Source organism: Ostrinia nubilalis, chromosome 22 (genome assembly GCF_963855985.1).
Source record: "Ostrinia nubilalis chromosome 22, ilOstNubi1.1, whole genome shotgun sequence".
Lineage (NCBI taxonomy): Eukaryota > Metazoa > Arthropoda > Insecta > Lepidoptera > Crambidae > Ostrinia > Ostrinia nubilalis.
This window is the reverse complement of record NC_087109.1, coordinates 2,667,793-2,680,777: the sequence shown is the minus strand read 5'-3', so window position 1 is coordinate 2,680,777 and position 12,985 is coordinate 2,667,793. Positions and strand designations below refer to the sequence as shown.

The following is a 12,985-nucleotide window of genomic DNA, read 5'->3' as shown; positions in this document are numbered from 1 at the left end:
ATTGCGAATATGGTGTAGACGCGCCCTCTGTACTATCTATATCTATATGGCATTTTTCAAGCGATCTTGAAACAACAACACTTGTAAAGGTGGTTTTATATTTGTCTGATGTGTCGTGACGTGACGCGTCAGAACGGTATCGGTTTCATACATTTAGTACTAGCTGGTGCCCGCGACTTCGTCTGCGCAGGATTAGTATTTCGAACAATATGTTTTTAAATTGTAGCCTATGTGTTATTCTGATGTACATAAGCTATATTATTGTAAAGTTTCATTAAAATCCATTCAGTAGTTTTTGCGTGAAAGAGTAACAAACATCCATCCATCATCCATACAAACTTTCGCGTTTATAATATTAGTAGGATGGTAACGTTCACACTAGTGCGTAACGTGTTGTGTTGTGATGGCTGATGTATGGAACCGATACAGTTCTGACGCGTCACGTCACGACACACCAGACAAATATAAATCCACCTTGTCTTGCTCGCAATATTACATACACAAACAAAAGTACCTATACCGTAACTATGAGACAATATCTGTCTATATTCATTTGGAGGGCGCCACTTCTAACTTAGAAGTTCTAAGCAAATCTGTCAATCTAGCTGAGGAGATGTACAATAGTTCACGTTACGCTGTCATTGCTGTCAGCCACATTCATTGGTCCTCCCTTTATCTTTGATTTTATTCATTAACTACGTGCGGCGTTACTGACGCACTAGTGTGCGAGAGATAGATAGAAAATTAATCGTTCGACAAGAGTGAAAAGGATGGCTTACAAAACTAAACGATTCACAAACGTTCCATTCTGCCGCGCCGTCCCACCCAATGTTCGGGGATTCCCCGATACATCGAGAATCACGCATTCAGATAGCCGCAGTGTTGCCAGAAGGTTACTTTTGTAACCTTTTAGGTTACTTTTGTAACCTTTTAGGTTACTTTTGAACTGCATTGGTTACTTTTAGGTTACACTAATGAAAAGGTTACTTTTAGGTGATTTTTCAGAAATTGTAGAATTAACTTTTACAGGTTATTCAGTAAAAAATATTAATAGTGACAATTTAAAAATTATGTCATAAACTGCATTTAAACATGAATTTGATTTATTATTTGTTATAAAAAATGAGTTTTAGCCAATGTTTTTCGATAGTGAAACGCAAATCCATGAAACGTTTTTATACGACCGGTCACTCTTCGGTCTTCATGGAATGGTCAAAATTTCGAATTTAGGTAAATGATTGATGATCAATTGTATTCATTTTCCATCCATGAACAACCTTACACAATCGCTCCGCACGCCCCCCAGAAGGTTACTTTTTATTCAAAAAGGTTACATTTTTTATATTTCTCGCACCGGGCGCATAAAAGGCTAGTTACGGCACTGGCGATAGAACGAGACGACATGACTGGCAATGGATAGTTAACACTGTTGCCGATAGTACATGGAAGCACACTTGTCTCTGTTCTAACTCCTTCATACTTCATGTTTTTCTATAATTTGTTTCTGGCACTTTTTAATCACTCTAAGGCTGGGTTGCACCATCTTACTTTGACTTTAACAAACGTCAAAAATCTGTCAAGCTCCACACAAAATACTCCGGTTACCGTTAAATTACGGTCAAAGGTAGGTGGTGCAACTCAGCGTAAAACTTTTTGAGCAAACGATCTTCTTTGCCATCATACAAAAAAGTTCTTACTACTCAGACCCGGTTTTCACCAAAGCGGAGCGGAGCGGAGTAGAGCGGAGAAATGGAAATAATGGAATCTAATTGGTTATTTAAAACAGGGATGTTATGGATATCCGTAACCATAACCGAAACTATCGGATATCCGAAATAAATAAAAATCCGTAACCGTAACCGAAACCGATTCAAAAGTTTCGGATAAAGGCGGAATCTAAAATCTTAATATTTTTTAAAATATTTGTAATTGTCTGGCATCCCCAGTCACCATCTAATATCCCCGCCTGTTTGTTGTGGCTATGTGAGTCGCGCAGCATCTTGCTATTTGAATTTCACCTTTTTAAAATTCTAATATCCTTAACCTAAATTATCCGAAACTTTCGGATAATCCGAAATGATTTCATATCCGTAACCGTAACCAAAACCGGTATAAGATTATTCTAATAACATAACCGTATACATATAACCGAAACTTCATATCCTTAACATCCCTGATTTAAAACACTTCTACGCTCTGCTTGGTGGAAGTCGGGCTTAACTTTATTCTATACCTATCACAGTCTAATTATACCCTGGACTATCTCGTCATACAATTTAGGCGTTAAAGGAACATACTCCCAAGTCTTTTGGTCTAGGAAATATAAAGGGTCCTTATGTGTGTTTATTGCAAATCCTTGCTCCATTAGTTCCTTCTTCTTCAGTTTAAAGGTCACTGTCAAAGGAGGTTCGGGCATTATTCTGACGAAGAGAGGCCTAGCGTATGCTGGGAGAGACGATTTTAGACCTTTAGCTAAGGATGCAAGGTCTACTTTGTTTTCTGGGTCCGCAATAGCTGCCATGCCGGCTTTTCCTTCTACATTTGGTATCTGGAAAAATAGAGAGAGGATCGTTTTAGCTTCTAGGTTTAGGTTCGAGATTCAATTTCTATGTAGAACGATTGTGTAAGCCGTCTGATTATCACACATTCATCAACTCGGAAAGAGATCGTAACCGTATCAACTCCAGGCGGTCAGTATTCTTTGTATGAAACTCCATACTGTAACGCACACTAAGGCCCAGAACAGACGGTGAAACGCAACTGCAACGAAACTGCAACTGCTAGTTACTTTTGAGTTGCATCTAAGTTTCTGCCATAGCGTCTGTTGAGAGACTACACATGACGCGACCAGTTTGACCATTTCCAACTAGCTGTTGCAGTTTCGTTGCAGTTGCGTTTCACCGTCTGTTCTGGGCCTTATCTATATATATAAAAATGAAACCCGTTTTCCGTTGTCACGACATAACATGAAAACGGCTTGACCGATTTGGCTGTTTTTTTTTTGTAGTTTTCTAATACTCTGTACAAGGTTTTTACGGAAAAAAATATAAAGAAAATCTCTACGCTAAGGCGGTACGAAGTTCGCCGGGTCAGCTAGTCCCTTATAAATTAAAATAAAATAGAAAGAATAATGAACATAGCCTATTGTAATAAACTAATACCTACCTAGGGAAAATCGGCGGCTTCACACTGTACCCCATATTGCAACATGTTTGTACCTACTCCTCAATAATTACTAGATAATGTTTGTACTCATTTACAATATAATGTTTAGCTACAACTGATAATGTTCCTAATGATATAAGGCAGTGTACTGTATACTTTTTACTGAAATAAAATATTCTTATTCTTATTCTTATTATCCGCACCGTAACGTAAATGCCTCGCTTCGCGGTTGACAGCGCGCAAAAGGCGATACGGTCTTGATCCCTTTCCCAGTTGATAAGTCTGCTATTAACTTAAGTTAGTTATTGGAGACAGGACATGGATATAAGACAACCATAGCGTCATAAAAAGCATCACATAAAGTCAATATTATGGATAAATTAAACATAGATTTGTGACTACATTAATCAATTTTAACTTATTTTTCCTAGTCCTAAGACTGTTTCATGAACTCACCTTTACCCCATAAACCACTGCATCCTTGAGTCCAATCAAAGAGCTGATCACACCTTCCACTTCAGCTGTTGATACGTTTTCACCGCGCCACCTTGAATATTAACCACAATTTATTGATACTAACTAAAGACATTCTTGTATCTTGATCTTTTTTCCTTTTTTGATTTTGCAAAAGAGTAGACTTATATGACCACTCCAACTCTTCTTGTGGGTGTTGTAAAAGGCGACTAAGGGACAATAAAGCAAATATCAGACCTCCCCAATCCATCTGGCCAGCGTGTGGAGTGTAGGCCAAACTGTCAATTTGCTTTTGGTAAATTAGAGTGGGTCATGCTCCTGTGTGCCTACCATGAGTTTACGTTAGGTGAGCTCGCTAGCGAATACGTCAAAAAATTATATGAAGATTTTATTTCTTGAAAGTAGCCGCTAGGGGCGCTGCACAATATGTCATACATTTAAATGTCATTTTTTTACGCAGTCGCTAGCGAGCACACCTAACGTAAACTCATGGTAGGCACACTGTAGTGGAGACTAAATGACCTGATGAGGATGATGATGATGATAATGTCTTATCTATGCATCTATAACAGCTTTTGGGTTGGTTTTCGAACACAGGCCTCCTCTTCAACCTTCCACCGACTTCTGTGTCCGGCCACTTGGATCCAATTTATTCCAGCCTGTTGCCGGATGTCATCTGTTCATCCTCTTGCGCCGAGTGGATCAGTGAAAAGACGGGGGTCATTGAGGTGAAAGAGATTGGGATGATGATGATGATGATGATGATGATGATGATGATGATGAGATGGGCAGGGCCACTGTCGCTGGGCCAGAAACACCTTAGAGTGGAGATCCCGCAATGTGTTGTAGATTTTAAGCAGAATTTTGAAGAATCATGTTAGTTCTTGAACTTACCTGAACGTATCCCCAGTCCGATCCTTAAAGTAGAAGTAGCCAAAGTGGTCCATTACAAGGATATCTCCAGTGTTAAAGTAGCAGTCTCCATCCAGCTTCACGTCTCTGACCATCTTCTTCTCTGAAGCAGTCTTGTCGGCGTATCCAGCGAATGTAAGAATGGCTTTTTTTGGATCTATCTTGCCTAAAAGGACTCCTGTAATAGAAAGTTCAGACAGTAATGTAGAATCATCATTCATCAGCCTATAATAGCACTCCACTATTTACTTAAGACTGACTTTTTATACAAATACGCGCCATTTAATATTTTCATACTCTATAGTTATTTATCTTTGACCATAGTTGGTATTTTTTTTATTTTAAACTTTCGCGTTGCTTGATTTAATTAATTTAACAGGTTTTAACGCGATACACGGATAGATAAAATTCAATGTTACCTATATTACCTGTATTTGCCTAATTTGTTGGTAATTTGTTCTTATAATTACGTGATAAATGTTGATTAAGAAATCTGGGATCTACTCTAATTTTAAGACTTATTTGTTCGTGTACAAAGTTTATATGTTCATTGAAATTATCCTCATTAAAAGTGTAATAAAATTAAAGTTAGTAACAAAGAATATCAGTCTGATTTTTATTGATTAAATTGATACAGTTCATGACTGATTGTTGATGATAGGCTTATTTTTATTGTCAGGTCTATTTTATCTTTCATTTGTATCTCTACGACTCATTATGTTGTTTACCCATGTTGTACATACCCAATTTAAGGTTACTATCTATTATGATTCAAAATTGGCCACAGTGGTAAAAATGAGTTTATTTGCTTCTACATCAAATCCTAAAAAGGTGATTTCAGGTTATGCGTTAACATTTTTATCTGTGATTACTAGTAATTTCTTATCAGTCAGTACCACTTTTGGTTTATAATGTTTTTCAAAACTAACCTGGTTCATGAGGCCCACACCTGATGCACCTTCCATTGCTATCTCTTAGGATTTCACCTGTGATCTCGTCACATCTGTAAATAATAAATTGAGCGTTTCTTTATAACAGTAAATTAATGAAGTAGTAATACTAGACAGCTATAAAAAGAAGTTTCGATATGCGATCGAATAAGAAAGAGGAGATCCGTAAACGAACTAAAGTCGCTGACATAGCCCAATGGATTAGCAAGCTGAAGTGGCAATGTGCAGGGCACATAGTACGCAGAACTGACGGCCGATGGGGCAGCAAGGTTCTGGAGTGGAGGCCTCGTACCAGAAAGCGCAGCGTAGGGTGTCCACCCACAAGATGGACCGACGACCTCATAAAGGTAGTGGGATGGCGCTTAACGCAGGCCGCCACCAACCGGCCATTGTGGAAATCATTGGGGGAGGCCCATGTTCAGCAGTGGACGTCCTGTGGCTGAAAATGATGATGATGATAAAAAGACGTAGTAAGCAGAAATCATCTGATCAAAGGAGAAAAATGATCAATCAAGGCAACTCCGACTTGCTGTTAAGAATAAAAGCTGATCTTGATCGATATATTTTTTCAACTTACTTGACTAAAGTTAATGGGTAGATTGACGACACCATCCGACTGAGAAAACCTATGGCACCAACTTTGGAATCCAAGTTCACTGAAAAAACAAAACAAATAACGTAGGTGTTGCGGGCAGAATTATTTTGAATAGATTATGCTTTTTATAATAAGATTTTTTTGGGTCAACTGTAAGGTCTGCAAGCGTTTGAACGTTGAACAAGCAAAAAAATGACATAGCAAAAAAAGTCATTACTAAAATTTAAGATTAAAACTATTTACTTAAACTGCGTATTACTTAACTCCTGGAAGATCATTCTGTTATTAACCTCTTACATACGGGAGACACCTATTGTTGCCAGGTCAAAAGTTACTTCTCAATACGGGTGGCATCTATTGTTGTTTTGGAAAAGCCAACACTAAATCACGGTTTACGACGAAAAACATTAAAATTGCAAATGTAAAATGCGCTTGTAATTATTAGTTGCAGAATATAATTTACAAATTTAAATACCGTAAGTCTCATACTTTTTAAAATATCTTAATGTAAAATGAAGCAAACAATTTGACAAGTTAAAATACCCCGTATTGAGAGGCGCACTTTGGTTTCCAAGAGCCTGTAGGGTAGGTTAATTATTTCTAACTCACCAAGGTTACTATTCCCTTCAGTGGCCCCATAGAACTCCAGCACCCTCTGCACTCCGAACCTCTCGACGAACTCCTCCCAGATCTGAGGCCGGAGTCCGTTGCCCGCCATGACCCTCACTTTGTGCGCCCTATCGGAGGCGCTGGGAGGAACAGCTAGCAGGTAGCGACAGATCTCGCCTATGTATTGGGCTACCTGTAAAAGACAAATGGGTGAAAATATGAAAAGTGTGAGGTTTGTAACTCACTAGCATCAGCGTTTTGGTCTTTGGAAACTTAGACCACGATTGATAGATTGGGTTATTCATATTATTTCAGCCATATGACGTCCACTGCTGAACATAGGCCTCCCCCAATGATGTCCATATTGGCCAATTGGTAGTGGCCTGCATCCAGCGCCTTCCTGCTACATGTTAGTGCAATTTTCTTTGGAAATAGGGAGCGATCAATAAAAAATGAGTGACCAGGACGGTCTCTATTTACACAATTTATAATTAGAAATGTCCTGACCATAACCATCGGGTCATTTTGTCACCACTGCAGGAGGACAACTCTCTAACTTACACTTCCCATGCCGGCCATGGAAGCCCTGATGAGATCTCATTGTTCGCCAAGTACTTACCATCAGGTGAGATACAGGCCAAGAGCTTCCTCGTTGTGGATAAAAAAAAAAATTCTTCGTGCTTTCTTCGTGCGAGTGTTCCATGAAAAGTCTTTATGATTTGCAGATAAAATGTAATTAATTTATCATCCGGAAATATTACCGTGCACTCATATTTAGCAGCATCCTTCCAGTAATTCGAAGCTGAGAACTTTTTCCTCAGCACCACTGTGCATCCAAGAACCACTGCTTGTCCAGCTCCAAGAACACCTCCAGCTGTGTGATGAAGGGGCAGAGGATCGTAGATGATGTCTGTGGAGTTGAGCTGGGCTGACTTATGGACACCTAGCGGTATTAGTAGGAACCTGGAAAAGAAGCAATTGTTTTATGACACGCGTTTGGCTAACATGAAAAAAAAATAACATCTGCAAACAGATGATGCACATTATTTCAAATAATGCTGACCTATTGCTCAAAAGAGAAGGATCTCCCACTTTTTTCAGCCATCTATCCACCTTGTGAGATGATCAGTCGATCGAGCAGTACACTCCAGAAAATATTGGTCATTGCTGATAAAAAATATTATTACGCAGTTAGTTCGATCGGGTTATAGGCTGTGTAGTACAATTTCGTTCCTTACCTGATATTAGTGATGATAGCAGCCTTCGGGAACCCAGTCGTCCCACTGGTATAAATATACAGCAACGTATCTCTGGGCTTAGATGGTTCAGGGTCCAGAAAAGGTTCCGGAGCCATGTCGTTAATTTCGGCTGCTAAAGGCACTGTGTCAGCTATGAGTGGGGCTTCTGACCGCTCGGGGGAATTGAACTGGAAGAGGGGTATGTCCCTGATCTCGTTTTGGATTTCTTTTATTGCTGAAAGAATAAACATAATTGGATTTCATTAAGATTCAGTTTTGCTTGCAGTTATAGACGGCTAAAGATCCTAACTAAGAGCTAACGGATATCGTTTAAAGGCGGTGGTCACGCTTCGATAGAGACAGGAGACCGAGATATGGAACCGCGACCGCCACTTGATTTTAGACATTGTATTAGAACCGTGGTATAAGCATCAGTTCAGCACAGGTCGGCCGTAGTAAGGACAATCTGTTCAGGATTCTTGAATGGCTCAAACTTGGAGTGCTTGTGCTTTTGTTCCCCAGTCGACAAAGCACATTATGTCGTGCCCTGTGTGCCCAAACAACTGCACGCAGGAAGATTTAATGAAGGCTACAGACAACGCCATTCTTGTGGCGGAGTTTTGGGCTGACGCGGACGCTGTGTAGGTTTGTTGTCGACACGACAAGAAGAAGAAGCGTCAGTTCACGAGCGAAACAGATACAAAAGACAGAGACAGATAGGTATCTGTAGAGACAGATAGGTATCTGTCTTAATCAAATAGCGGTCGCGGTCTCCCGTCTCGAACTCGTGTTTCGGTTTCCTATCTGGTGTCGCGGTGCGAACCGCCACCTTTACGTCTTATAGGATAATGAACCCATGTGACCTTGACTGTCTTGACGTTAATGTTGTACCAGACTACCTACCTACTATGCCATAGGTGGTGGGGTTGATTACCGCACAATGCAAATAACTATAGGTCAAGGTCTTTATGATGCAGAATAACTAAGTACCTATGTTTACATCTATTGTCTAGTACCAATAATAGCACAAGTTTTGCATACTGTGGAATAGCCGGTGCGGTGTGAAAATGACTGAAGAAATATGTATAAACTTTTCTTGGGAACTGTGTAACAATCAACAGCACTCCTCTACAACAATTCTCTTGTAGTCAAAAGTAGACTAGTCTTTTCAACTATAGAATCAAAAGACAATAACAAGTCTTAAACTCACAATAACAAAATTTAAACAGCTATAAAGAGGTCTTTTGTTGTTCAAATATAGTCCGGGACTATTCCCACCTCTCGTTCCCACTGCTGCAACTTCTGTGTAGCCAGTATCTACAGCTTGACCGCCAATAAAAACCCAACCAGTGAAATCAAATCAAGTGTACCTACTCACCATCACTCATCTCATCCCCAAACACCACAGCTTTACAACCAGCGATCCTGAGGCAGTGTATCAGCTGTGCTCCTCTCAGACTGGTGTTCACCAGCGCTGTAGTGACCTTCAGCTTGGCGAGTCCTAGCCAAAGGAACACGTACTCCGGCTGAGTCTCCATGAAGAGGGCTATGACCTCCCCACTCTTGAAACCTTGCCGTTTGAAGTACCATGCGATGCGGTTGCTGAATTCGTCTCCCTGAAAAAAATAAGAGAAGGATATAGAAATTCTTCTCGCTGTAGATAGAAGAGAGAGATAAAATAGAGCAAACAACATTTTAGCTAGTGTGATTTTTTGTCCGCTGTTTCGCCCGCGAGAATTTCGATCAGTCACAGAGTCTTCTGTTCTCTGACTCTCTGCTCTGTTATGTTCTTCTTTTCTTTTTCTTTCCTTCTTGATTGCGCAATTGTGTCCCTCTTTCAAGAACCTGTATAAAACATTATCCTATTTTTTTCCCTGGGTCTCAAACTAACTCTGTACCTTTAAATTAAATTGGTTCAGTTTCACAAAAATGTTCCAGACAGACGAGCTACTTTCGCATTTATAAGCGACAAAAGCCCAACAGTGTCAGGCTAGTCAAGACTAACCTCAAGAGGTTCTGTAGATCCTCGTTGTCTGATCAACTATTGTGGTGAACCCTCTCCTTTATCACTTACTAGCGACCGCCCGCGACTTCGCACGCGTGGATCCCGTTTTACCCCCTTAGGGTTGAATTTTGCAAAATCCTGTCTTAGTGAGCACCAACGTTCTAAAAGGAACCCCCTTGCAAAATTTGATACTCCTAGCACTTGTAGTTTCTGAGATTTCGCGATGAGTGAGTCAGTCAGTAAGTCAGATACCTTTCGCTTTTCTTGATAAACCTACTCGTAGAATAACATGAATATTAGTAACTAGTATTGCACTTTACTAAGTGTCCTCTCAATGTTGACCACAGCTTAAGAGTAGGCGCACACCGTTGATTTTTAGTTGGCCGATAGTTGTGGTGCCCGATTTTAAATTGTATGAAGAATCGGCCAAATCGAATCGGCGTAGTGTGCACACTCCCATACATGCCCATACTGATCAACTGCCAGACTAAACTATCGGCCGACGAAAAATCAACTGTGTGCGCCTACTCTAAAGTATGACGTTCACTTCGCGTGGGATTGAGTTTATCTGTTTACATACGCTTGGAGATAAAGCTCAACATTGTCTCCTTGTTACAGGTTAAGGACCTTTACTTATTATCACTTACTTATTACCCATAGTGTATATCAATAAATCGATAAGAAAGAAGATGTTGTTGCATAATATCGTAATCAATCATATGATTAGAAACTTATCAGTATTATCAAAATAATCCTCCGCATTCATTAATGTCAATGTACAGTCGACAGCACATCAAGCTATACATTTTCGTTGCAAAGTCGCCCGTATTGCAACTACGTAAGATACCACAGTGTTTACGTTGACGTGCTGTTGACCGTACCTAAAGGCCTAGTCGTAAATGAGTGAGAGTGTACCGGCATGGCTTAACGTGAAATCCAAAACAGGAGATTATTTTTCTTATCAGCTATAAACTATAAGCCTCCAGCCGTAGTTATTGTAAACAGGATTGAGTCTGGATATGATGGGATTCTCAAAATCATTAATAATGCACCTTAATGTATCATACGTAAAAAAAAGGAACTCGTATGTACAGTCGCGGAATGAAAAGGTTCGTCAGTTTTCAAATTGATTCCTTCAACGAATCGCGAGCACATATTACCTTTTGAAACTATGTTACTGAATAATCTCGAGTTAGAGAAAATAATCTTTAGCTGTTCGTCAGTAAAGTTCAAAATTATTCAGATGAAAGTTGTTTGACGATTTATCTTGTCAAGGAGATTATTATGATTGATAAACTTAAACCTTCTTGTTGGTTGAAACTGCCATTATTATTTCTATTAAAAAAAACTACATTTTGTAAAATTGCACTGATGGGATAGAAAAATAAACAAGCAAAACCTTATTCGTTAGCAAACGTCATATTTATTTAAATGTTAGCAGCACTGTTTCTTGCACGGTTATGTTGGCAAGTTTGACTCTTACAATATCTAGTGCAAGCGAAAACCGACACTAAGGTGACGAACCTTTTCATTCCGCGACTGTACATTAAATGTATTTTAATTGCGAAAATACTTTGTTGGTCTTTTAAAAAGTCCATCCAAATAACGTGTAAAGTTTACACTGTATACAGTTCCATTATCATCATCATCATCTCCGCCATAGGACGTCCACGGCTGAACATAGGCCTCCCCCAATGATTTTCATTCTGCCCGGTTGGTAGCGGCCTGCGTCCAGCGTCTTCTTGCTACCTTTATGATGTCGTCAGTTTCATGCATATCACCAAAGGCATATTGATCATCATTATCGCCAACCATCATCGTCATCTAAGCTCCGCTACAGGACAACGATCTTTTTTATTTTACCAGAACCAAATGGCGGCGCATGATTGGGAAAGCTGACCCCGCGTAACGGGATAAGGCGAGGCAGAAGAAGAAGAAATAAAGGATGCAGGTGGCTTATAGGAATTCTCATACGATTTATAGCCAGCTGGAGTTCTGGTGATCGCTATCTACGAGAAGAGTGAAAGTGGTCCTGTTCCACTCTGCCGGATTCACACGACACAACGGACGGTCACAGACTGTTAGATAATTTCATTTTCAAAATAAATCATCTGTTTCTGAACTGAAGAACATACAATAATCCCAACTCACCTCTCTGAACGTCAGTGCCCTATTCTCCATGATGAACGCCTTCTTCTCAGAAAACTGCTTGGCCACCTCTGCCCACCTGGACACAACAGTTGTTCCATTCTTCTCCCAAACCCACACTTGGAACATGGTCTTTAGCAGAACTCGTAGGCCCCTGGAAAATTGAATAGGTGTCATTGTAATACAGCTGGTTGTATTTAACGCCCGTTAAGATTTTCCAAAAAGGTTTTTTAGGCTGAGTTTCACCACCTAACTTTGACCGTAACTATGACGTTAACCGGTGTTTTTGTATGGAGTTTGACAGATTTTTGACGTTTGTCAAAGTAAAAATAAGATGGTGCAACCCAGCATAATAAAAGTTTTGAAGTACAGTCAGCGTCAAACAGTTCGTGACACCCAACGTAGCCAAAAAGGTCGCAACACAATCATCTTTGTTACATTAAAATTTGGAATTAAGTTGTGTTACCAACTTTTTAGTCTCTTTGCGTGACTATATGACTATACGACTATATGACTATACTATACAACTATATGACGCTGACTTTACTTTCAAAACTAAAGTCGTATTACGGTCGTATCGTTTTAAAATGCAGATGAATGTGTTAATTTTTCTCGATCAATAGCGACTTGTTTCTGAGAAGACTTTTATAGCGCTAATAAAACATGTTTCGGAATAAACTCCTACTGCATTATGCTACATCGTTCTTTCTAATCAACAACACAAAGCCATGGCATTCCGCTAGGTGTGTACACGTGACTGCGAATTCGTTACCAGGAGAGCAGGACGCGAAGGTCTTAGTAAACTTACGATTTATGCATCGTTCATAATCTAATCAACCGCACAAAGCCATGGCATTCCGCTAGTGCATTGGTTCCCTAACTTATTTAA

At 39.7% G+C, this 12,985-nt stretch overlaps 1 protein-coding gene and 1 long non-coding RNA gene across 2 annotated transcripts in view; both read right to left on the bottom strand.

The window, feature by feature from the left end:
- Positions 1-1,193: 1,193 nt before the first annotated feature.
- LOC135082879 (uncharacterized) lies at positions 1,194-1,384 on the bottom strand. The gene is made up of 2 exons (XR_010259508.1): positions 1,335-1,384; positions 1,194-1,277 (listed from the first exon to the last, which is right to left on the bottom strand). It is a non-coding gene; the product is annotated as an uncharacterized LOC135082879 (long non-coding RNA).
- A 79-nt stretch (positions 1,385-1,463) lies between these two features.
- LOC135082859 (long-chain fatty acid transport protein 1-like) overlaps positions 1,464-12,985 on the bottom strand; it is a 29,612-nt gene continuing 18,090 nt past the window's right edge. The window contains exons 3-12 of the mRNA XM_063977619.1: positions 12,100-12,250; positions 9,322-9,559; positions 7,944-8,178; positions 7,467-7,668; positions 6,706-6,898; positions 6,079-6,157; positions 5,481-5,554; positions 4,534-4,729; positions 3,622-3,712; positions 1,464-2,548 (exon numbers count right to left, since the gene is read on the bottom strand). Coding sequence (XP_063833689.1) covers positions 2,237-2,548; positions 3,622-3,712; positions 4,534-4,729; positions 5,481-5,554; positions 6,079-6,157; positions 6,706-6,898; positions 7,467-7,668; positions 7,944-8,178; positions 9,322-9,559; positions 12,100-12,250 — 1,771 coding nt within the window. The 3' untranslated portion in view covers positions 1,464-2,236. The remainder of the gene's footprint in view (positions 2,549-3,621; positions 3,713-4,533; positions 4,730-5,480; positions 5,555-6,078; positions 6,158-6,705; positions 6,899-7,466; positions 7,669-7,943; positions 8,179-9,321; positions 9,560-12,099; positions 12,251-12,985) is intronic.